General features: G+C 54.5%; 2 protein-coding genes across 4 annotated transcripts; one reads left to right on the forward strand and one right to left on the reverse strand.

The window, feature by feature from the left end:
- Positions 1-392: 392 nt before the first annotated feature.
- gas2a (growth arrest-specific 2a) lies at positions 393-23,868 on the reverse strand. 3 transcript variants are annotated; one of them, XM_018765568.2, is made up of 9 exons: positions 17,593-18,505; positions 16,469-17,498; positions 14,717-14,865; positions 13,075-13,184; positions 10,965-11,106; positions 8,476-8,539; positions 7,205-7,352; positions 6,962-7,069; positions 393-2,058 (listed from the first exon to the last, which is right to left on the reverse strand). In XM_018765568.2, exons 3-9 carry the CDS (start codon positions 14,841-14,843, stop codon positions 1,849-1,851), a joined length of 909 nt encoding a protein of 302 aa, XP_018621084.1. In that variant the 5' UTR covers positions 14,844-14,865; positions 16,469-17,498; positions 17,593-18,505; the 3' UTR covers positions 393-1,848. The 3 variants fall into 3 exon arrangements, with proteins under 3 accessions (XP_018621084.1, XP_018621082.1, XP_018621083.1); XM_018765566.2 differs by lacking the exons at positions 16,469-17,498; positions 17,593-18,505 and adding an exon at positions 23,611-23,868; XM_018765567.2 differs by lacking the exon at positions 16,469-17,498.
- On the forward strand, positions 18,500-19,643 carry fancf (FA complementation group F). The gene has a single exon (XM_029251946.1). The coding sequence runs from the start codon at positions 18,634-18,636 to the stop codon at positions 19,630-19,632; it is 999 nt and encodes a 332-aa protein (XP_029107779.1). The 5' UTR covers positions 18,500-18,633; the 3' UTR covers positions 19,633-19,643.
- Positions 23,869-25,112: the final 1,244 nt, after the last annotated feature.

Raw genomic sequence — 25,112 nt, forward strand, 5'->3', positions numbered from 1 at the left:
GGGGATGGGGGGAGGGGACCTGTCCTACCCTACCCAAAATGCACCTGTGCGTCTCTCACAGAACCTGCGGCTGTGCGCTTCGGACCCTCTGCTGATTTTCGAAGTTGGATGGTTTTCATTGTTGCTCATGAAAAGGAGACAGTAGAGAGAGACCGAGCTTCAACCCCACACACACACACACACACACACACAACAGATTGACCGTGTGTGTGTGTGTTACTGAACCAGGCAAAATGGTCAGAGGTGTAACCTTGTGTCCAGGTCCCCTCCTTCATAAAGGTATTTACCCTGAAGCAGCACAGTAACATGCACCACGTGTATCAATGAGTTTACCATGGTATGGCCCTCTGGGAAACAGCCACTTGAACAGAACAGCGGAGACACAGAGGGACTGAGAAAAAGCTTTTTACTCTAGTCCAGCAATACAGAGAGGGCAGAGGACAGACATTCGCTGATAAAAGGACACATTTCGTCTGGCGAAGGTTTGCACATCATGACACTTTCATATTAATCTGATTGTCTTTGATTTTCACAAAAGGAACAGTTGCATATTTCAACTCACTTTATAAAAGAAAAGCAGAAGAAGTAACACATTGGAGCCCAGACAGACACGTAAGAGTCTAAAGTCGTCATTTCCCAGAAGCCTTTTTTGCAGTTTTCACAAAGGATATTTCAATAAACGCACACGACTGACGGTCCACACCAGGGCTCGGTACACAGCGGAGTCGCAGAAGGCACAGCGGCCGATCGTCAAAGAGAAGGTCTCGTGCAGCACGTCGCCGAGTCCGTCCTGCAACCGAACTCGGGCAACGGAAGCAGCGGGTGAAACTGGAGAGTGGACCTTGGACCGGACTTCGGGGGGGGGGGGGCAGCGGACAACTGCACATATCGGTGGATCCAGCGCTGTGGGTCTGGACCCGAATCTCACCCCTCGTTTCCAGTTTTACAGGCAGAGGTTTGCAGTATCTTTGGCTTAACTGGGACTGGAACTTACATCCTTCCCCAAGGAGGTACATACACATTTATACTAGAATTTTCCAGTCCTAGAGACCCCTAATTTTTTTTTTTTTTAAAATTCAAACCATCTTTCTAATTCACTTGGTTTAACAGAGCTGTTATGAAATATGAGCACAGGTGTTAAACTTCAGTGTTTAGAAAATACAGACCCTGTAAGACAAATTTAATGTACTTTTCCTTTTACAATAAAATATGATTCCTCGGCGCTCCGAAAACCGAACAACACAAATCCGTGTTCGATGTTCAGTTCAGGTACTTCGATCTTTAGCCACTAGGAACTAATCAGTTAATCAAATGACTCGTTATGGGTCAGTTAATAGTTTTCAAAGGCAGACGGACACGTTTAAAAAGGCAAATTTTTCCTCCATCGGCAGAAACAGTAAATTGGACAACAGACCTGCCAGCGTTTCATTTCAGCCTTAATGAAGCCAAGCTAAAGAAGGCTTTCCGTGAAAACCAGCAGCTCTGCACGTGCACAGGGAACAGGACCGGGCCCGCATCTTGCGGTCGTACCAAGGGGATCTCGACCCACGGGCTCCCATGCTGAGACAGACGGGACACGGCTGGCGAGAGACGGTTCTACGCGCTGGTTACTAGTTACTGACGGCGACTCTGCTGCGGTCAAACCTCCATGAGCCCCAAGAGGCCACGATGACTGAACTCCTCCTTCGGTGTGGAAGAGGACTATAACACGGGCACGATGGGCTCCAAACAGATGCGTCGCACCCAAAGGACGAAGGTACCTGCCGCCAACACGCCGTCGGCCGCTTGGCCATCTGCGATTTTACGAGTCCGAGTCCTGCGATTTTTCCTGCGACTGTGGGGCTCCGCCTACTTCTTGCTCCTTTGTTGGGCGGCCACCACCAGGTAGCTGTCGGGGGTCAGGTCCTTGATGCTGGGCGACTTGCTGCACAGAGGGGAGGCCTTGCCCTCGACGCGGGAGATCTGTAGCATGCGGCACGGGTCGTGTTTCAGCAGGTAGCTCTCAAAGGTCTCCCAGCCTCCGCCCACTCGTACCATCACGTGCTTGTTGTGCAGCATCTGCAGGGGGGGCACGAGCGTACAGGTGAGCTGAGGACAGGCGGGGCGAAGCTCAGGGCACCTCGTAGCTGTGATCCCCGTCTGTCATGCCACCAAGGCAGACCAAGAGGTCTGGTCAAACCGCCCGAGCGCATTTGCGGTCAGCCCTGCACCAGTCAGGTGATGCATCTCAGACTTTCAGATGCTTTTCCCGCTGGTTTATTCCCTACAGTTTCTCTCCTCTGGGGTGCGAGTGCCACCTGCGTTTGCCCTCAAAGCAAACAGAGGGCAGAAAGAGAAGTGCAGTGTGGGAACACGACATCAACTCACTTCCACAGTGTTTACAGCTCCTGTCGGCTCTTCCTCATGCTCGGTGATCAGGGACAAGGAGAGGAACCTTGTACACTTGTCTTTTTCTGCAGTCCATTTGAAATTATTTCTGTGACGTAGGTCACACTTAACAGAAATATTACATATTAAATTATAAATGATGGACAAATGAAAGGATTTTCATTGTCGCTACATGCGACACAGGTAGGTGACAGAACCTACGATGCAAATAAACGGAGGGGCATCTGCGTTACTCACCTTTCCCAGGTTTAGCCCTTAGTGTGTTCAGTGAAACTATGAGCAAAAGGAGTTGCACCCCCCCCCCCAATCCCCATCTAGAGCATGCTCAGTCTGTCGAACCCACTCCGGTTCCTCTGGTGAGGGAAGGAGTGACTCCACGCTCATTTTCCATTTTTCCGTCACACAGAAAGTTCCTCCCCCAATGAAATATTCACCAGCTGCCCCCCCCCGCCCCCTGAGGGGCTCCTGCACAGAGAACCAGCAAAGGAACCTTTTAAAAAATTCATGCTGCCTTCCAGAACCTTCTGAGTCAATCCCACAATGCACTCCTCAGCTATTGGGGAGGGAACCACTCGCTGGGCCCAGGTTCTGTTCGCGGCTTCAAAGCCCCACCTGCTGCCGCTACTGCTACTGCTGCTGGGTGAGACATGTTTCCATGGCAACCACACCAGAGCTAATAAATAAAAAAAAAAAAAAATAAATGAATAAACGAGTAAACCGGCAAGCTCGGGCAGCGGCGCTCCCAGGAGCCCAGAAGGGCTATCCATCGTGCTCCCCCCGTCATTACAGTCCCATTAAGGCGCTGGTAAAACAAGCAGATTTACGCCAGCCGGCCCCTCCCACCAGGCACCCTAATGGACTGATTGAATGTCGCGGGAGGTTGGGGGGGCAGAGTACATATCCCACTAATTCAAATCAGAGGGCTCGGCATTGTGGGTACGATGTGCCTCAGCTGCTCACAGCAAGATTAAAATTTCAGGCGGTGGCTCGGGGGTCAAGTGTGGTACGAGACTATAGACGGTATGGTAAGATACTATAGATGGGGGGGGGGGGGGTTTTTGCAGGAATTTCCCACCAGCGAGAGGCGCTGTCTCTCCAACAGAGCTGCAACAAAGGAACCACAGTGTGTGTGTATGTGTGTCTAATAAATACAACAGACAGGGGAAGGCGATGACGGCAGGTTCTCGCTCCCTGCCATTCGCACACCTACCAGAGATGAGCTCACAGACAGCGGTTTTCATCCCTTCATCCCTCGCGCTGTGGCCCCGTGTGCCCCCCCTCTCTCGGATCCCAGCCCAGAAAATCCCCCCCATTGTACGTGCAGCGGCGCCCCCCAGATACCTCGTGGTGGACTCCTGGGCTGAGGCCGATGTGGACATTTTGCGAAACGCCCTTGGTCTGACCTTGAAGGACGATAGAGCGGCTGAGGGGACGAATCCCACCCCACCTGCCCACAGCCACGGGGGGGTTTCATGCGGAAGTCCAGCACGAGGGGCGCCGGCGAGTCGGCCGTCCGGGGAAGGACGCGTGTGCCCCCCGGCTCTGTGACTGGGAACATAATGGGCTTGTGCCAGAGAGGTTTTCAATCATGCCCGGCGCCCAGGTGGGGTATTAGTGCTGCCTGCAGGCTCCCGGGGGCCTCGACACGTTGAACCTGCCCCGCCTCCCCCTTGCCCTCCTCTACTAGACGGAGCCACCTCGTCCACCGTCCCCGGCACGTCTGTCTGTCTGCAAGTCAAATCATGGTCCGTGCAAATTAACGGCCCTGCGTGCAGGTACAGAGGAGTGAGTTGCTCATCATCATCATCCTCATCCTGCCGCTCACTGCCTAATTGGTTCGGCACAGCAGGCTGCATTGTTGCCCCCAGGGTTGGAGGGGGCAGGTGCCCGTATTTAATGAGCATCTGACTTTAATCAAAGCACGAACACCCCAGAGGGTGGAACCCACATAGCCAGACCACGGACCCGACTCCTCGGGCAAATTCTTGAAGCTGCTGCCTGGCAATAGACACGCCCCCCCCCGAGAGGGTGGCGCACGTGTGAAGAAGACATGTGGACCCTCACCCCCCCAGTGGGAAGCATGCTAACGAGCAAAAAGCTCATTAGACAGACAAATACACAGACAGATACACAGACACACACACGGGACACAGGAGTAACACAGAAATTAATAAATAGTGCACAACGCACAGTGTTTGCAAATAAGCAAAACAGATAAAACGCAGCACATCGAGCTCAGCAGGAGGTGAAAACCGCCCGGCAGCAAGGGGTCTGATTCATTTCTCCACGCGCCGTAGAGCCTTTTACTGCTGATACCATGTTTTTCCCGCACGCCGGGGTCAAACCACCAATGACGGACAAGTGTCGGCGCTAGATGCGCTGACCTGCGGCTGCACGAGGCGGCCCGTAATAAAGGTACCACGGTGAGCCCCCAGGCTGCGCTCCATTAATGCACGGCCACGACGGCCTTGGTTGCCGGGCAACACTGGAAGAGGGCTTAAAAATGAAAGATGGAGAGCCTCTTTTTTCCTTTTGGATAAAGAATGGAAATAAATAAATAAAGACGGGCAGAGCGAGAGCCTCTGGCGCTTTCAAAGCCCTCTCGCTGCTCTCTCTCACCACAACGCTCCAGCTGCGGCAGACACGGCGCACACAGGCCACCGAGGGGCGCTATCGCTCTCGCCCTTCCCCGCTCTCACACACATTCTCACACACACACACACACACACACACACACACACACAGCACGCAGGAAAGGACACGTCATGTCTGTCCCGCAGTCTGTCCTCCAAACCCGGGGGGGGAGGGGGTCGCCCACCGGGGACACACTGCGGCGGAAACCGTGTCTTGAGGATTAATACGCACCGTCAGCAGTTCTCGCTGTGTGTTCTCGGCATCTTCACCTTTCAGGCCTCAGCACCACGAAGTCAACGACCTGGACTCCAGTGCAGCAGCTCAAACGCACCAACAGGTGGCAGTTCGAACCTGGTCTGCGCCACCTATGCTCAAGGCATCCAGGATCCGTGACTGAGGACTGCTTCAGGTTCGCAGATTTTCCCACGTGTGCAGATTAAGACGGTGAACATCGGCGCAGTTTGTTCCGTGTTCCACAGATAAATTCAGCGTCATTAAAGAAAAAGGTTCAGTAGGAGGCACTGTGGTTACAGCTGCCGCCCTGCGCTCTATGGACCAGACCCAGGTTCGAATCCCACCTGCTGCTGCAGCACCCTTGACCAAGATATGAGTCCTGAGTCCTGATGTGACACAGTAAAAATTACCCTGCTGTATAATTGGGCAAATCAGGGTAAGTCACTACGGAGAAGAGTGTCACATAATGGTAAACAAGTGCACAGGTGTGTCCAGTTCCAGGACACACACTTTGTCCACACAAGTCCCAACACACAGTCTCTTCACCTGTTGCGCGAAAGTGTCCTCTCCTCGCAGTTGATGTGCCACGTGACCTCACGGCCCAGCATCTCACGAGGCTTCCTCCTCCTCGGCTGCCATGGCAACCTCCTGTGCCCCCTCCACACGCAGATGCGCGCACACACACACACACACACACACACACACACACACACACACACACACACGCATTGAGAGAATGGAAGGGGAGGCGCACCAAGAGCCGGGTGAGAAACGCGGAGGTGAGAAGACAGGCTGAGCGCTTCCTGGCACCTCGCGGCACCATCTGTGCAGCGCAGAGCCGCTCCAGTCATCGCGGCTTATCCCATGACCCCCTCCACACAACAAGCGGCTCTGTAAGGAGGTCGTGCGGTAATGAGGCAATGTCTCAGCTGGTCAAATACTCAGCATCACTGCCCGTTCCTCATACGGATGCGTACACACATGCAGAGAGCCTCCATTCCATGCCGCAGCGCCGCACAGCTTCCTGAAGTTGTGACCCCGGAGCACAGATTGCCAGGCAACCGGGGCCCCAGGAGCCCCTTGCAGCGCAGCAAAGGCTCACAGGAGTGTTGCACCACAGGGAGGCGAGAAGAGCTCAGTTCTCATTGTGCAGAGACATGCAGACAGGAAGTGCAGAGAAACCCAGAACAGGCTGCGCTTGTGCGGAATGTTAATAACGTAACAGCGCGAAATGTTCAACCAGCAAATCGTAGGACCTGGGTTTGAATCCCCTCTCCTGTCGCTACTGACCCTGAACTGAGAGAGTAAAAGATGACACGGCTGCATGAGAAGGAGCCCGGAAAACAATGCGAATAGCGTCCGTACTTCTAATGCAGCCATTCGGCTTTTCACGTCTCTCACAACGTTGCACGCCTTCTCCCGACTGTGGCAGGCAAAGCACCCAGAGCAGCGCCCGGCCGCCCCAGGGATCTGCGGCCCCCCACCGGCAGGCTGAGACGGCGACATCGCAGCTATCGAGTTCCTGCCACGATCGATGAGGGAGCCCCTCGCACGGCTGCTCCCGGCCATCTGCAGCGAAGCGCATGACAGAGCAGCGCTTGCAAGCCACAGGTGGGATGGCAGAGGTCAGAGGTCACAGGCTGCAGGCCGAACGTTGTGACGACAGGTGAGAGCTGAGGAGGATGGGGGGGCGCCAGGGACACACCCGTATGAAGAGGATCTTCTCCCCGACTCGGTAGCGGCCCTGCGATTGCCTCTCCACACAGAACCTGCTGGGACACTTGCACGGGGGGTCCTCGGAGATGTGCTTCACCTGCAACAGGACAGCATTTAGAGCAACGGCTGCATGCGGGAGAGCGGAGCACCAACCACCCCCCCCCAACCCTTACCCTCAGACGTGACATGCAAGGAAGAGCACCGAAATACCGCGTTGTGGCATGGCACTTACAGCGTCGTCCAACAACTTTCCCGTGCTCTTCCTGGCTGGCGTCTTGCTGGGGGAGGCCGAGACGGGCGACGGCGGGGGAACCGGCGCCTCCTCCTCTTGCTCAATCTCGTTCTCCAGCTTGATGAGCCCCGGGGGCTCCACTCGGTACCTGGAGGGCAGCGCACGTGTTTTCACCTGAACCATGGTAACCAACTGGGGCCTTCGCACATGGAGCTCGACGGGTTTCGGTATGAAGTGCTGGGGGGATACGGGGCACTGCAGGAACCAACAGGTGTCTATAGGCTCCACAAAAGTCAAAGTGTAGCAGGTTGTCTGCCACCTCAACAAACAACACTGAGCCCGGCAAAGTTCTGCCACGTTTCCTGTTACTTGCCATCCAACTCCTGAAAAGCCAAACGAACCGAAGGAAAAGTGACGCGAGATCCAGCTTGTAGAGACAAGGGCGCGCTCTGTGGGGGCGTGGCCAGGGATCAAGGGCATCATGGATGAAGCGCAGGTGAAGGAGAGCTGAGCAGAGAAGCGCTGGTCGAGGAAATGCCACGGGACTCATTCCACACACACACGGTCAGAGCGAGAGATGCTGCTTGGACAGAAGGGCCCCAGGAGAGGCACCACTCATCTCGCATCTCTCCCTTATTATAACCAATCTATCAACAACGGGCTTCCCTGCCCCTCCTCTTAAATACATGAGCATCTATGCGCCATAAATTCAACATCTACGCATAATAAAACCGAGCTATCCATACATCAACTGTCTGCGACTCCAGAATGGGTTTCAAGCCTTGTCACTGTGTGTATTATGTGTACTGCAGGTAGAGTAAACACATTAAAGAGAATGTACGAGCTGCTCCTGCTCTTTGAGAACAAACACTGGGTCACATCCCAGAGTCCAAGAGCATCCCGCATCCTGTCCACCAGTCGGCCAAACGCTCATCGCAGCGATGCCGTGTGCGCTGGACCTACTGAGTCTTGCGGAACGAGACCAGAACCCTCATGGGGGCACGGACCACAACACGGTCTGGATACCAGGTGAGGTTCCGCTAGATGTACCAGGAAACATCAACATTTACACTCCACTAAAGGGTGGCGATACAAGGTGGAGCGAGAGCGTGGTGGTCAGCCGCAGCATAAACACCTGGGTGTCCTTTAAAAAGTCAGCCATTCGTTCAGTAATAATCAGCAATGATCTCTAACGATGACGAAGCTCTTCACTGGACAAGGCAGCGAGTGGCTCTTGTGCTCCAGGTCAGAGCAGGAAATGTTCATCTCACCTGGACGCAATCCGCCCCAGCTCAAGAAGACAGAGACAGACCTCCCGTGGCTGCTTATGGAGAACTGTGGAGAGAGGGATAGAGAGAGATAGACACACATACACACACGCAATCAGAGTTAGAGGCCCTGAACCAGATTCCGGTGCCACAGCAACAGTGCTGATCAGTGGAGCCTAGAGACCAGTGGTTGCCTGCGGGATGAACAACAGTTACCCAGCAGGGTCGCAGTCCACAGTCCTCAGCTGCGGAGACTGCAGTGCTCACAAGAGGGACCGCAGTGTTGTCCATGTTCCTTCTCTCGCCCTGGTCTTTCACAGTGACCCCCTACAGTAACTCGTGGTCAGTTTCACAGGAGCTGTGTGTCTGTACTCACCATCTGTGCATCAGCTGTAAGAAAAAAACCATATTGATCCCAAAGGAAATGACCCCTGACCTCAGCCCCAACGCTAACCATAACTATAACCACGACCACCAGTGATGCGCATATCAACACCAAGGAAAACTGTGGAGTTTCCTTCCAGTCTAGTGTCAGCAGGTGACAGGCAGATGTTTCACAGACATGTGATGGGGGGGGGGGGGGGGGTGGCTGGAGACGGCTGGGATGGTTGAAGGCAGTTGGACACAGCTGGAGACAGTTGGGACGGATTGTGAGTGGCAGTCGAGAAATCACACACCACGTCATACACAACTCCTCACACAGCAAAACTACAAATCCCACGATCCAGAGTGACAGGGTGTTGGGGGTGCGTGAGCAGCGGACACGGGACACAGCGCATGCAGAGAACAAGGATGGACCACCTCTCGGCTTCGGGCATCGTCATGGTAACGGTCGCTGACGCACCCAATGCACAGCAGGAGTCGCAGGTAGACGACAGGAGGGAGGCAGGAAGGAAGAGAGAGAGAGAGAGAGAGAGAAGAGAGGAGCATCACGGCATTGGAATCTGGAACTCAAAGTGTGTGACATCGATGATGGTGACGCAGGATCTAGGGGACACGAGACCTGTCCCCCCCCCTGCAGTCCTCAGACACACAGGACAGGAGCCTGAAAACACAGTTCTGCACAGCTGAGGTCAAACGGTGTCACAATGTGGCAGCAGCGCACAACTTTGGTGACTGTCTTATGATTTCAGAACAGAGCAAACACACAAACAGACCCACAGGCACACGTGACAAGGCTCGCTCGCTGGTGCTCTCCTCAGCTTTGACACGACCACAGTGCGAAGGAGAGAACAGCGCTGACATTGTGCTGCGTGTGACCTGAGCCCAAGGTCCCAGGAACTCCCATGAGGCTCAGCGGGAACCAGTGCACACCCACAGGAGCTGTTCCCGTCCCCGTCTCTCTGGATATTAGTCTACTGCTCTGCCTTCATCTATGGCACCACCTGGTGAATGGACCAGAGAAACTGGGCCAATCTGGGACAAGAAGAGGCGAGACACCAGTGCCGGAGCTCGGGATGGCTACCTGATCCAACCGGGCTCTCCAGAGGGCTCCATGTCTGCTGGGAAGAAACGCATTTCAATCGCTGGCAGCGTGTGGGGTGTGTGTGGTGTCTAGGGTGTCCATTCCTTGCTGGAAACAATGAGGTCTTTGACACGCAGAAGAGCCGCTTTATGCCCATGTGTCTCCCAGGCCCATGTGGAGCACAAACAATCCGGCCCTTTCTCCTGGGGACACAGTGCCGCTGGCAGGAAAGAGCGTGGAGCAAGCCCAGGAGAAGGGCATCTTTGTGCAGAGGACACTCAAGACCCAGGGTCGCATCCTGCCAAGGAGCCTTACCGAGACCCATGAGGAATTTGCCCCCCCCATTAGTCCTGGCTGTACGGGGACTTCCTGTAATTTTGGCCCTGGACAGAGTCACAGGGACTCAGAGCAGAAGGTCCCCCTGGAGGACGACGACTCGTACCCATGTGCACACGTGACACATCACAGCCGTAGATTCTGGTGGCTCGGGTTACTTTGTCCAGCACCTCTGGACCAGGTGCTCAGACTTGTAGGAAAGTACAGAAGCAAAGTGAAGTAAAGGTAGAGACAGTGACCGGTGGCAGGGGCGGGGCTACGCTACAGGCCACAATTTTCATCCATACTGTGAACATGTGGAACGGTGCAGGTTTTCCTGGACAGCAGCTGCACGAACTGTGAGCAGAACCCATGACTCCACACAGACAACTGGTTACCATAGTAAAACCACACGAGGCAGCAAACAGGATCACGCTCGAGTACCAGGATGTGACTGTTTGAAGAGACTCAACTAGTATTTACCAGGCAATGAAAGGAAGACCAAGGGAGATGGACTGAAAGTGCTCAAGCAGAAAGGTGTAGATCCACCCAGGCCATGCTCATTTGCATATAAATGGAAATGATTCAAACATGAACGTGCGTATTGTCCAGGGAACATTTCCATACAGCGATACTGGCAGACAGAGTCAGTGCAGATGGGTGCACAGGTGTAGGCAGGGCTCCGCTTGGGCCAGGGGGACAGGACACTCACCCAGGCCCTCCGACTCGAAGAGGCAGGTCTCGCCCACCCCCACCTCGCGACACCATGACAGGAAGTTGGCGGTGTTGTCCCGCGCAAAGAAGGAGCCAGAGGGAGCGCTGGCCCGACAGGGTATCTTCCGGTTGGGTAGAGCCTGTGTCAAAAATGGACACAGCGAGACAGCCAATCAGCATTCGGACCCAGGCAGCAAAGGACAACCACCATCAATGTGCAATACAGCCAATAAAAATGAGGCAAATGGTATTAATAGGGACACAACTGGAGACACGGTACAATTTGAGAAATATACCACAAAATAAAACTGGTTAATTCACTTTCAGAGCCCTAGTGCACTCAAGTCATTTTTCCCTGCAGCATCTAATATGTTTGTTTATTACTCAAAATCAATAAGAAAGCTTTCGGAAAGCACCGTTAGTCTGAATCAAGCTGCCCAGCCCCCTGCGTTACGGATCGATATGCTGGAAGCGGCCGAGGAGCTCCGGTTTCCATCCCAGGCACTCTGGGGAGATCCTCGGTCGCCACACCGGTTCCAAGCGTGGCCCACGGATCGAGTGACACGTTCGGCTCTGCCGGTCCCTGTATATTTATGGGCATTTCTGCGGTTTTTACTCAGGATGTGAGAGTCTGAGTCTGAGAGGAAGGTGCGATGAGGTCATGCTGGAAATATTCAACCTAGTGTGTCAAGATTTCTCCTCCTGTGCTTCTCCCCCCTGCCCCCCGCCCACCACGAGCGCACACGCATACACACACACACACTTCATTGGCCATGCCAGCCCTGTCACACGCCTGTCAATCAATGCACTCCCATCAAGCAGTTGATTTGCGGTCCGTGCGGTCTCCTCGAGAGCGAGAGGAAGGCTACCCCGACTCCGTCACACCACACACCCCGCTCTGCTCCAAGGCACGACTTGCCAAGCCGCTCCGAGATGAACCATCGGGACAGACGGGTGGTTCCTCCTGGTTTTACCGGCGAGTTACAGCGGTGTAGCGGCTCTCTGTGCTCTGCAGTGACTCCGCTACAGCTAGAGCTTCACAACAATTTTCCAGTCTTTAGTCGCTATGCATCGGGAAGAAGCCAAAGTCAAGGGCTCCGGTCAGAATGAGTCAAGCAAATGTTAACAGCCCAGGTCTCACACTGCTTTTGTTGCCATCAGGAAACTTACCCACGATCCTCAGCAACTAAGCTGTAGGGGGCAGACACCATCAACACACACCCCGAGGTGAGCGTTGGATGCTTAGCAGGCCTTTAGAGATCAGGCCACAACGCGAGAGCAGAGCAGAGGACAGCCTCCGCAGCTCCTTCATCGAGTCCCTCCCCAATGGCGTCCACCTGTGGGACAGGAGCGCTGAGCGGGACACACTCACAATAGAGGTCACAATAGAGCCTTTCTCTTTCAGTTGCAGCTACGGAACCTGAGCGGACAAATGTCGGACACAGTGCATCCCCCCCCCCCGGAGCACACAACGAGATGCTAACAGAGAAGACTGAAGCAAATTCTTTGTTGGGACTCAAAAAATGTGACACGTGATGCTGATCTCCACCCCATTTGTCCTTTCAGGTGGAACTCGATGAGGCCAAAATTAGGGATTTCGTGGGAGCTCAGAGAGAGGGGACTGAGGACAGCTGACAATAGCTGACTGCCCGCAGGCCATCGCACCGCAGCAGGTGATGAGGACGCTCTTCCCGCAAACACTGACGCAGCAGCGAGGTCATCGGTCTGACAGGTGGCCGCTTTAGCTGCGATTCACACTCCGTCTCCATCAGTAAAATTGGGGGGAGCAGTCCTCAGTCCTTTTCTGGAGTGCAAGAAAGGAGTATGTTGAGATATTACCGTAAGCGGTTTGAGCAAGTCCCCATTCGTGTTTCCAGACCTGCGCTGCCCACAGAAAGGACCTCCGATATGTGCGGGAACCGACCCGACTGCTGCAGGATCACAGACGGCACATTCTTTTGTAATAACTCATTTCTGACAATGGTGGCGGTTGCTTCCAAGTTTTCGACAATTTTGCGGCAGCGGGGCCCATCCCCCACCGCAGAGCTGCTCGCTCGCTCACTCGCCTGCCCCCTCCCTCACTAGCCTGCCCGCCCGCCCGCTCATACCTTGCCAAGGCTGCTCTCGCAGAACTTCTGCTGCAGTGTCTGGGCGAGCTGACAGAGCAGGACGCCGTTGTCCAGCCTGTCCATGAAGCTCTCGGCTGTGATCTCCTGGCCTGTCGGAGGAGCATGAAGAGGAGCTCAGTGCCAAACAGCATCTGACTGGCTGCGACAGCTGTCTGCCACCTACTCCTTGTTCCTTCAGTATCACTGCAGCATCACACACGTACAGGCTCAGAGCTGTAGTTTGTACACAAATGGAAAATGCATGAGTGCAATCAGCTTCAGATGTGATCTATAAACGTCACAAGTGGTACAAATTGAATATGACGATGAGGTATTAACAGCAGCAGCAAAGCATAAGAGGAACACACTTTTTATAAGAGTCCAGCTAGCCTTCGACAGACTGCGGGGGGGGTCACAGGTACTAGGTTCTGGAGCAGAACAGGACCCGGCTGCATTCAGGGTCACGGGTGCACGTGGCACCAGCAGGTCAGAGCAGGCTGAACTAACACTAGCCGGGCGCTCCTCACTCGCCTCGCCTGAGAGACGGCCAAACGCCCATACCTTCTCTCTGAGATCACCCCGAGGAGAGCCCGTGCGCCGTGGGGGTCGGGCCAACGTGGAAAAACTTATTTTCTTCCCCTCTTTCCCTAGACTTTGAGGGGGATGTGGGGGTAGGGGCACATCTAATGAGTTCCAAATGTGGTAACTGAGCTCTGGGGGTGGAGGTGGGGGGCTCTGGGTGTAGGAAGAGGATCGTTCCCCACCCGGCCACTACACCCGCAACTAGGACGGCTCGCCCCCCTTCCATGACACCTGACCCCTGACACCCTCGTGCTCTAGAAGGCAATGCCCATGTGGCGACTACTAGCAAGTCAGAGGAAACACCCGGAAAGAGCATCCAAAAAAGACACGTGGTCTGCAGTGTTTCACACAGGACGGTACCACAGTGAATTCTGGCGGTTTACTACACCTGGTAGTGTAAAGCTCCGGACAACCAGGTCGGTCCTGCAGAAATGAGATAACTGCAGCGCAAAAGAGATGCCGCGCTGTGAAGCACAGTCAGCGGTTACATTTCTCACAGCTGGAGAAAGTCGCTCAGGGAGGGGCTTTGGGTCTCCTACATGAGACCGACTTCCTGAACATGGGAGGAACCACAGCAGCATCCGTGTGTGAGCAGATGCTGCTCCTAGGGATACCGTATAGTGAGGGATATGGTACCACCTGCTGACCAGCGGTCAATCTGATGGAGCTGGAGACACAGGAGGAGGAGGACCAGAGACCACTGGCTGGACGAGTTCCACCTGTACAATCACTGACGCTGCTGTTCTGTGCTCATCATGCCTGCTCACACCACGCATCAATAAGGGGCTGTGTGTGCGCCTCATTAACACAAACTGTGCACTGCGGTCAGTGTACGGTCACTGTGAGTCCTCTGTGGTTGGATCTGGGGGGGGAAGGAGCGACAGGAATTTGCACACAAACACAAAGACAAACAAAAGGCCCTTCAGACAGAATTCACTGCTTCTGCCAAAGGCAAACGGCACCAGAGTCAGTGGATGGGGGCTACGTAGGGGCTTGCAGTTAACACAGCGACTGTGCTACTACGGCACGCCGCCCCACCCCATACCGGGACCCCTATTACCCAGCATGCTGGTGAGCCAGAGCGCCAGGTCCTCCTTCATGGGCAGCAGGGTGGCATCATGGCGGCTCGCCAGCCACTGGCTGTATTGCTGGAGGTCCGAGAGCCCGGGACGCTGAGAACTGCACATGCTTCCTTTCCTGACGGGCAGCCTGTGAAACGCAAGAAGGAGGTGGAGTCACACACAGGTAAGCACACCTTTATGCATATGATCAGCGACGATCTTTTCTCGGGACCCGCGTGGACCGGGGCACCTCCACCAGTCTCCGGACACTGCGATGGACATTGGACATCCAGCAGCTGCTCCTAGATCGCTCCAGTTTGCACACAGGAGAATCAAAGAACCTTTAAACAGGGTGTGATAACAGACGCACACCTGTCTCTCTATCCAGAGGGTAGAACAGTATATTCAAGGTAAGTCTCCATCAGACAGACACAGGCAGGACAGCTCTTCTGCACTGGGGCATGCACGGCGTTAGTACCCATATCAGTGGGGGGGGGTATCTGCTGCAACGGACACGGCAGGGACCCCCCCAACCGGTACTGGAAGCCCATTTGTTCTCCAGTGTCTCATGTCCAAGACTGGGTGGAGCTGGGGGCTGATGGAGGCCTTAACAAAGAGCACGGCCGTCTGCGCTGCGCCGGACAACAGCGTGTCTATTGTCCACTAGGCCGGGGAACACTGCACTCCCACATGGGTCAAACAGCCCCAGCAAGGGTGCAGACGTCCCCCCCAATGACAGCACACAGAGCAGAGAGGTGAAAACTGGATGCCAGATGTTGAGAATGTATATCGCAGTGCTGCGAGTAAGCGTCGTGGGTGGGGGGGCGCTGTTTATTGACCCTCAGCAGGGGGACGGACGATGTGAGAGTGCAGCGGCGGTGGGATTAGTGACAGCTCCCTTGCGGCCCCACCCCTTCAGTGCCCCCCGTGGAGCCCAGCAGAGAGCACCCCTCACGTTGCCCCTGTCCACAATATCACTCTTTTCTCAAAGGTGACACCCCGCTGCCGTGGGGGGTCAAATGCAGGTGCCACATTCTGATGGGGCAGCAAAGCAGACGCTGCTCTTCCATGCGCAAACGCACAAGGTGCTGCAGGGCGACGGAGCTCAGAGCAGGACCCAGCAGCACCAGGGTCCGACCCCCTCCCTCTGAGCTGCTAAGGGGCCCCAGCGAAGTGCAGGACTGAGTGGAGCACCATCCCCACCGGCCGTGTGTGGCTGCGCCCTGCTCTGGGCCCCCGCTTCCCCCCCCCCTCGTCTTGCAAGGGGTGCACAAGGGACCCTGTCGGCAGCTCAGAGACCCAATGTGAGGGGAAAGGGGGGGGGGGGGGGGGGGGGGGGAATGTGGCCCGTTCCAAAGAATCGTGCGGCGAGTGTAAGAGACCCCCTCGCCAATTCCAGACACAAGACATGGCATGGGACGGGACGGCACGGCAGAGAGGCAGCAGACACAGCAATCATAGCAGTCATGAGCGCGGTAAAAAGAGCGACGTTAATCAAACAAACGGTGAGCAGCAGACCGGGAACCTGATGCCAACCACAGCCCTCGGGGGCCCTGCCAGATAAACACCACCTCTCCCCCCCCCCCTGCAGGGACAGGCCTCAAAGTCCAAATTACATCAGCAGTTTCCACCTTGGCAAGACACCTCATACATTTATCATGGGTTTACTCTGTCGGAAATAATGGCTGGAGGAGGTGTGAGGTGAAAACGCGGAACACCACAGTATCTTTACTCATGCGGCTGTCGTTCACCTGCAGGGGGGCGGGGCAGAAGCACAAGTAGTGGGACAGGAAGCTAAATCAGCATCTGCACCCTGTGGATGTCCCTCCTTTCCTTCAGGCAGCAGGGGGCGTAATGGTTGGGGACTGATATCCTTAAGCGTTGTCCAAGGAAGTCACCGATAAAACTTTCAGAATTACTGAATGGAGTCCATTAATGGATCAAACATAAAATTGTGTATTGTGTTTTATTGTGATAATAGCAATCTCTTCACAGACGTGTAGACCCCGCAGGGTAACGGTGCTCCTTCACGTAAGGGAGTCAGTTTTAGGCCCCTGCCTTTGCCCCTCTTTGCAGTGCGCAACAGAAATACAGAAATAGGTTCCGCTTTTCACGGACCCACAAGCCCAAGTTTGTTCCAGTTTTCCATTCCTGAACATCACTTCTGTCCTCCGCCCTCCTTCTTTCCACATTATATTTTATTCTTTGCACTTCAAAGGGACCACAAGAGTCTTTTAGCAGAAAAATGCAAAAGAAAGAAGAAAAGCAATCGCCTCAAATTAATTCCAAGAGGCCAAACATAGTAAAACCATTAACTAGAACGCAAGGGAGAGGAGAAAGTGCGCAATTCACACTGCTTTTGTCCAAAGGGCCGAGGTCAGTTGTCCGGACAGTGGACACAAACAAAGTGAGCACCTGCGAAGAAGGGAAGCTGAATACCCACGATGACCGAGCTCAACGGGTGTGAGAGTGCGGTGCCGGTCAGGAGGAACGCGTCTTCGGTTCACACTGACAAGACTCATCTTTCCAAGGAAACTCCGTCTGTTTGTCTGTCTGACCTCCAAGGCACCAGACTTGGGCTCGGTCCCGCTCTGCTCCAGTCCAGCTCTGCTCCTTGCTTGATCCTCCTCGCTCTGCTCCTCTCCTCTCACACTGTACTCATTGTGTCCCCTGTGCTGCCCTTTACCATATCAGTTACTGTGTCAACACGTCTCCAGTCCAAGGAAGGAAACGCGTGCGCGCGCAGCCGCGGCTCCAGGTTCGAGTCTGATGGCTTTGAAACTTCAGAGAAATCAAAACATCTACGATCAATAAACAGACGCGTCATCATTTGCGTTGGGGGGCGACGCTCGGTCCGGTCCGGCGCGATACTCACCTCTAACAGCGCTTTTCATCCCATCCGACTGAGTCCAGAGTCGGGAGGCAGCAAGAGCATCGCAGCGTTTTACCCCTTACCGTGGTACTCTGGGCGGACGAGCAGTGTGAGTGTGGGAAAGAGCGACTGAGGATCTCCTCTCTCTCTCTCTCCCCCTCCCTCTCTCTCTCTCTCTCTCACACGGGCGCGCGCGCACTCTCTCTTCTTTCTGAACTCTCGTGCAGTGCTCTCCGCTTTGACGATACACAGTTATGTGGTTTCTTTTTGTGTTTTCATGGAAAATATTTCAGAACTGGGACTACTGGTAGTCGTAGTGTAGTGTTTAGAACTACTTCCGAAGCCTTGGAGCCGAAAGTCGCAGGTTCGAATTCCACCTGCAGCTGTAGTACCTGCAGGCTGGCTGAGGTACTTACTTACCGTATTCATTTGCACCTAAAGTTACCTAGCTAGTAGCTGGTAAATAACTACTGTACGTCGCTTTTGGAGAAGGGCCGGCAAACGAAAAGTGTGTTTTTAATTAATCCTTTGACTTTTTTCCAAGTCACTCGGACTTATTGTGAATGTGGACCAGTGGGAGAGAAAACCATTCCGAAACAATTTCCTAAACTTTCGATTTTTCGCGTTCGCCTCACTGCCTCAAAACGCGCCCAAGCTCAAATAAACCGCTACGTTGTATCGCTTTAAATGTCGACGTCACACGCACGCACCGCTGAGTGGTCCTTGGTTGACCCGGAAGAATAACTCTCCAGTGGAATTACAGGCCCGCGCATCAGGCGGGTAGTCGTTAACCCGGAAGAGATTTTCCGTTGGTAAACAAAGGTGAGCAGGTGTCGCTATCGTTGTGCAGTATAAGTTCTGTTTCAGTTTTATGAACGAACGAACGAACGAGCGAGCAAACAAACAAACAAACAAACAAACAAACAAACACTGTGTAACTGTATCGCTGGAGTGGAGTCAGAGGGAGCATACGGAAAGTCTGTTTTCCTGTGTGTAAATCAGTAGGGTCTGAGGTTCGGCGCCCCCCCCCCCCGCCGCCGCCCCATGGAGGCCGTGTCGGGGGACTTGAAGGCCGTCGTGCATCTCATGGCCGTGGCGCAGAGCGACTGCGTCTCGTGCTGGGAGCCCCGGGCTGCGCGCCGGGCCCTCAAGTGGGCGCGCCACTGCGAGCGGCTGCATGCGCAGTTCCACTCGGACCCGGGGGTCCGGCGGGTCTTGGAAGAGCAGCTGGTGAAGGCTGGAGAAGGCCTCGGGGGCTGGACCCTCACCTTCCCGGAGCTGGCCCGCTGCGAGGGGCTGCTGATCCGCAGTCTGCTGAGGAACCCGGCGCTTCCCCCTAGCGTGACCAAAGAGCTGCTGGGGGCCGGGGGGTGTGCGCACGTGCACTCTGCCCTCCCTTACCTAGAAGATGTCATTAAGTACAGGGCAGCGACAGAGTTGCTCTCACATCTCCTGGAGTCTGCGATGCCGATGGACCCCTGGATTCAAACCCAGGGCCAGATGGTCCGGGGACGCCTGGACTCCATCCTCCTGCAGGGCGACTCTGAGCGCCTCTCGCGGGACCTACTGGATTCGATCATGCAGGACAGCGCAGGGGACCCTCGCTTCCCCCTAGTGCTGGCGGCTGCTGCGCTCTCCCCTGGAGGCGGTGGCAGCAGCGGAGGAAGGGATGCCACAGGTGCGATCCTGGACTGGTTGCTAGGCAACCGCAGCCAGTTGCTGAGTTTCTGCCGCAACGTCCCGTCTGCACTCCTCGTAGACGTGGCCCAGCGCTCCTCCGTCTTCAGAGAGGCATATTACTGTATCCTGGAGGACTGGGGGCGCTCTCTGCGCTATGACCTCCACGAGGCCCACTGGCTCCCAAAGAGCAACTCCGCCGTGCCCTTCGATGCCCTAGTTGGACATTTCCGGGCACTGCTGGACAGCCCGTCCCTGAGGGAGCGAACCGAGAACGTCCTCCGCGAGATGAAGGCAGCCGACGGGGACTTTGATGTGGCTGGACTGAGCGTGTGGAGCGACGTCTTCGGGGGGCTCCCAAATTAGAGTTTCCGCACATCTGTGAATAAAGGGACGTGCTGGAAGTCATGCACTGTTCCTTCGTGCAGTTATTGAGCGCTCGTGTTGTGCTCCTTCATGCTCAGTATTTCTAGAGCGGCACAGGGCTGCAGCGGCTGTACTGGCTTACTCACAAACACAGAGCTGGAATGCGAATCTTGCAGGGATGCTCACTGTTCTGGAAATACTGATATTTTGACAAATATTTCAAATAAACTTATAGAATGAATAAATGACTGATGTAAGCTCCTCATTCTCCTTTCCTACCTGGTGTAACCAATGACATTTGGGCTTAATGTATTTTGGCACCTCCGCTACTTGCGTGTTCCTGCTGCACGTGATTTGCTCAGAAGCAACATATGGTATTGCTCGTTACGCACCTGTTATGTCAGACAAGAGAGACCGACTGCTTCTCGTTAAATAATCAGTTAGTGGTAAAACTTAGGGGTGCAAGGGGTTCCCGTACATGCTGGTCAGGTGTTCTTACTGGTAAAGTTTGAATCACCCTCTCAGGTGCTTTAAGGTGTGATAGTGACACAGCAGACACACACAGTGGCTCACACTGCGAGTGGGACCCAAGCTGCGCGTTTCTCTCCGCATGCAACTTAACATTCAAACTATGATGCTCATCCAGATGTTCCTCACAGCTGCACCTGTTCACCTGCAGAGCACCTGGCTGAGGGTGGGTGAGCGACAGCGCCCCCTGCCAGTGTGCGCACACACATACGCACGTTAAGAGTGGTGCATTAATGAAGAGTCTGCACTGGGGGGCTCATGTTAATGATCCCTTCATACACACACACACACACACACACACACACACACACTGCTCTATGGTTGTGACACCATTAGACCACATGTCATTGTTCACCTCCTTTATTAGCATTCATTTTGCTGAGAGATGAACGCATTTGTCCTGTGCAGTTGTGCCATTGTAGAGATGCAACTCATGACCTGTGGGGGAAGCGTGTGAATAAACACAACATGTCACACGCTTGCTGGTCAGAGATGACATTAGTGGACAGGCGTGTTACATGTTTGAGGAATAACAGGAGTAACACGCAGAAGGAGCATATCTTTCTGCACAGAGGGACTAAATGCGCGAGTAATACAAGTAAATGTATTTACACGTGTAGCACATCTGTGTCCGTGTGTCATGTAAGAATGAAGAATTAATCAGTGCGACACCCCTGTCTGTCAATACGGTTAGAGGCCCCATCAATAACCTCACCTCCCGCCTTGTTAGCGGTGTCATATGGTTGAGCGGCACGCGTGACACTCCCTGGGTGTTAATGAAAGTCATGGAGCAGTGGAGCATGGAGCCCCCCCCACACACACACACCGCGTTTCATTAATATTTTGTTTACGGCGGCAATTCTGGAACGAGGGGGGCAGGGACAACTGATGTGAGGCGCGCCGCTGGGACCGCCATCAATCACAGAGCCACCGAGGTGGCAACGGGGCTGAGCCGACACCCCGGGGCCCCCAGGGGACCCGACCCACGTCTCTATACAGCCCATCAAATGCGGCTCAGCGGCGCGACCTTCTCACTGATCCGTCGTCACATTTGGACCTGGCGATGGGGGCGGGGCCATCACAGACAGACACATGCCAGCTTGCGAGACGGGGTTAACTGACCTGGTGTGTGTGTGTTTGTGTCTGTGTATGTCTTTTATGTGTGTGTGTGTGTGTCTGTGTGTGTGTGTGTGTGTGTGTGTGTGTGATGGCCCTGCCTGTCCTTTCAGCACTCAGGGTCCCGCTGGGCATCTGGCCCGTTCTCTCTCTCCGTCTCCTTTGTCATACAGTGTTATACAGCTCCCTTCCCAACAGGTGGCCCCCAGGTGGCCCCCAGCAGCTACAGGCCTGTCCAGCACTCGGAGACAGAGGCATTGTGGGAGAGTGAGGCTCCGCCGCCGTCTCTATCTCCATTAACAGCACAAGGGAGAAGAAATGACACGCGAGTGGCGGAAACAATTCGCAGCAGGTATACGACACGGATCAATGGGCACTTCCTCGACAGATGGTGGCATCGGCCGTTTCCGGGGCAACCGGAGCTATTAGGGCCTCCAGCTCCGCCCCCGTATTGGAGGGGAGGCGGGGAAGCACATGCTGCGTGCCTCAGAAATTGGCCCCAGAGGACAGGGGGACGCGTGCCGCATCTGATGCGTCCCATGTGTGAGACATGCAGCGGATTGTCTCCGGTCACAGCGGGGGGTCGGCGGGGGAGGGGGGGCATGAGCGTGTTACACTTTTCCCTCTTTTTTTTCCCACTTCCGTTCAGTCTTACAGTCACAGTGAAACCCATCACCAACATGATAAAATGATAAATAATCATGTGGGAGACACATCCGCACTTTCATAAACACACACACAGGTCGTGGGGGTGGGGGGGTGGCCAACGAGGCCAGGCTCACTCGGCAGATTCACGTTCACTCCGATACAGCATATAAAATGTCATTGGAAGTTACTTAGGAGATTAAGAGCCACGTGTTATAAGTGCATTAGAGGTGAGAATGCGGGCGAAGGAGGAGCGCGTCCCTAATTGAGTCTCGCACTCAGTCCAGTGCGGCGCAATTCAATTAGGACGAACCTCCTGGTGGAGGCGCCGCAGTCAGTCTGGGCTTGTTACTCAACCGATGATCTGCTCCGTAAAGAGACGTGTCAGCGTCCCTGATAAATTACTCTGATATTACTGTAGTGGGGGCGGGGGGGGCGCTCGTCCCACAGCATCGACGCCGACCGCGTCCACGGCAACCGAGCGGCGGCATCCCCGACCATCGCAGCATTAAGTGACCGGTGGGCCGGCAGCCTCGTCCCCCTAGACAGGTGGACATGTAGGAGACATGTAGACGCATACACTCTCTCTTTGTCTCACACACACACACACAGAGCACCAGCAAGCGTGAGGGCACAAGCAGAAGAGAGCGCCACATTGTCTCCATTTACTCTGCAGAACTGACACTATTACTCCTTATCATAGCAGGACTAACAGGTGTCTCATAAAATTATTATTGTTGACCTTTATTTTTTATTTTCAGACACTTTTCTCCAGGGTCACTCATAGTCTGAGCTTCGTACGCTGAGCCACCGACACCAATTTACCCAGCTATACAGCAAAGTTGTTTTTATTCCGTTGCTTCATTGTAAGCGCTTCGATCGAGGGCACTATGGCAGCAGGTGGGATCTGAACCCGTGTCCTTCCATAACCGCTGCGCCCCCTGCTGTCCCTACACAGCAAACTGCTTCAGAGCAAAACGACCTCAATCCCCTAAACAGATCAAACAGTGAATCTCCTGTCTGCTGGTGGTAAAGTGTGTGTGCGTCACTGGCGGCTCACCTCCGAGTAACACTCGCAGTAACACTCACCGTGCTGTATGGTACTTTGGAATCAAAGGGAGGCCCCCGTGGGCCCCGTGTCCCTCCCCGACCAAACCTGACACATTTAGACTCCTGGGCATCACGCTCTGTTTCCATGGCGACCACGCGAATGAAACGAAACACTGTTTACAGGTGACATGGAGCACAAGGGCCCCCCGTGAGCGTGCACGCAGCGCTCTCCTCTCGGGACGCGCGACGCAAATGAGGAGAGGAGGAGAACTGAGCGCAGAGGACAGTCGTTTCCCACCCCTGACGTTACAATTCACACACAGCATCAGTGTGAGGAGCGGAAATGTGTAAAGCGCACAAGACTGTCGAAAAACACAAACACACACAAACACACGCAACACTCCGATGTAAAAGCGTTCACGGGCTGCAGTTCCGCTTTCCGCCGCATGGGGGCAGCACCACTTTTCGTACTTTTACACAGTCAGCTCGAGCCTCGGCGGGAGGGGGCGGTGATCATGTGACGGCCCCCAAATTATTTATACCTCAGTCATGTCGTTAATGTCATTTAAAGTTCTGGATTTTAAACACACGCACACACACTGCGGTGCTGGACAGGTGACCCCCTGCCCTGTCCCTCACCTGTTCCTCCATGAAGCACACATGAAGGTGTGTCTCGCACGTCTGCGGTCCAGGTTTCCTCAGCACCGTCCATCAGTGTGGAGACATGAACCGTGGAATAGGACCACTTTCCTTACTCTGGTATTTCACCCTGTTTCTGCTTTTACCTTCCTACCGGAGACAGACAGTCCAGTTGTGTGACATGAGCCCCTGCAGCCTGGACAGTGAAAGCGATGTGTGTTGTCCTGCGTGTTGCGTCATCTTTCAGGACAGTGTGTGGACAGTGAGGCCGATGTTCCTTTGCTGAAGACGAGCTCCGCCCGCTGATGAGCCGAGGGACTTACCCCTCAGGCCCCGCCCCCAGCTCTCATCGCCTGTCCTGGAGTGCCCTGGAGGACTGTACCTGAGCGTCATCCTCTTCCTCATCTTCGTCCTCCTCCTGCACTCCGAGTCGTGACTGCGGCGGTGGGGGGCAGGGGGGGTGCCGACAGGAAGTTACATCAGAGAGTGGGGGGGTGGGGGTGGGGTACATTGTGTGAACGTGAGTATTTCTCCTTTTCAACGCGCCTGCCGTTTCTTTCACTGCTACACACACTGCACTCGTGTCCACCCCCCCGAGGAGACAAAGTGGCAGTTGCCTTCAATCTAATTAGCAAGTGATGAAGTGGCCGTGATTACCGTGTTATTACTGCCGCCGGAGATGATGGACTGTAGAGCAGAGAAACAGAAACAGACACCAAGGGTCACTGCAGCCTGTTACCTGCACTCACGTTTACCACATTTACCATGTCTTCCCTCCCATGTCGAGTTGTTAGAAACCACCGAAAGGGCAACATTTCTCCTCTTCGCCTGCTGCCTTGTGCTGAGGTCTCCATGACAACCCGTCTCCACTCGAGAGAAATGCACAAAAGGTAGTGAGATGGAGCCAAGGACACGCTTACACACACACACACACACACACACTGACACATAGGTTGTTGACTGAGGTCCACTTTCATCAGACCAAACTTCTGTGCAGCCCAGTAGAAAACAAATGCTGCCTGTGGAAATGCTGGAAATATGAAATAAAACTTATTATTTGTCCCTTGGGAGATGCGAGCGATGCAGCGCTAAGCTGAGGGACAGAGCACCATGGACACCCGTGGACACACTGACCGTGGCACAAGAACATCTGTATCTTGAAGAAGATCAACGCAACAGTCATTGATAATAGTGCTCCCTCTGTCCAGCCCTCTCTCTCACCCATTTCTGCTCATGGCCTCAGAGCATGGTAATACCACGGTGCTTTTGCTGGGCTCACAGTCTGCATTAGTGGGGTAATTGGAGAACAATGACCCACAGGACACTATTGTCACACATGCCCCCATTCCTCTCTTTGCATGTGGGACACGCCATCGCTGCTCTGTGCGTATGCGTGTGTGTGTGTGTGTGTGTGTGTGTGTGACAAGCTAAACTCTCTGACCTTGACTTTCCTCACGCACACACATCCGGTGTGGTGCCCATAAAAGGAGGTGTGCTCTGTG

This window comes from Scleropages formosus, chromosome 5, assembly GCF_900964775.1.
Source record: "Scleropages formosus chromosome 5, fSclFor1.1, whole genome shotgun sequence".
Lineage (NCBI taxonomy): Eukaryota > Metazoa > Chordata > Actinopteri > Osteoglossiformes > Osteoglossidae > Scleropages > Scleropages formosus.

Coding starts and splice junctions, on each gene's coding strand:
- fancf (XM_029251946.1), top strand. CDS start 18,634: ATGGAGGCCGTGTCGGGGGACTTGAAGGCCGTCGTGCATCTCATGGCC.
- gas2a (XM_018765566.2), bottom strand. CDS start 23,633: ATGTGTGCTTCATGGAGGAACAG. Junction 11,107..13,074: donor GCGAGAGCAGCCTTGGCAAG/GTATGAGCGGGC, acceptor TTTTTGACACAG/GCTCTACCCAACCGGAAGAT. Junction 8,540..10,964: donor CTTCGAGTCGGAGGGCCTGG/GTGAGTGTCCTG, acceptor CTCTCTCCACAG/TTCTCCATAAGCAGCCACGG.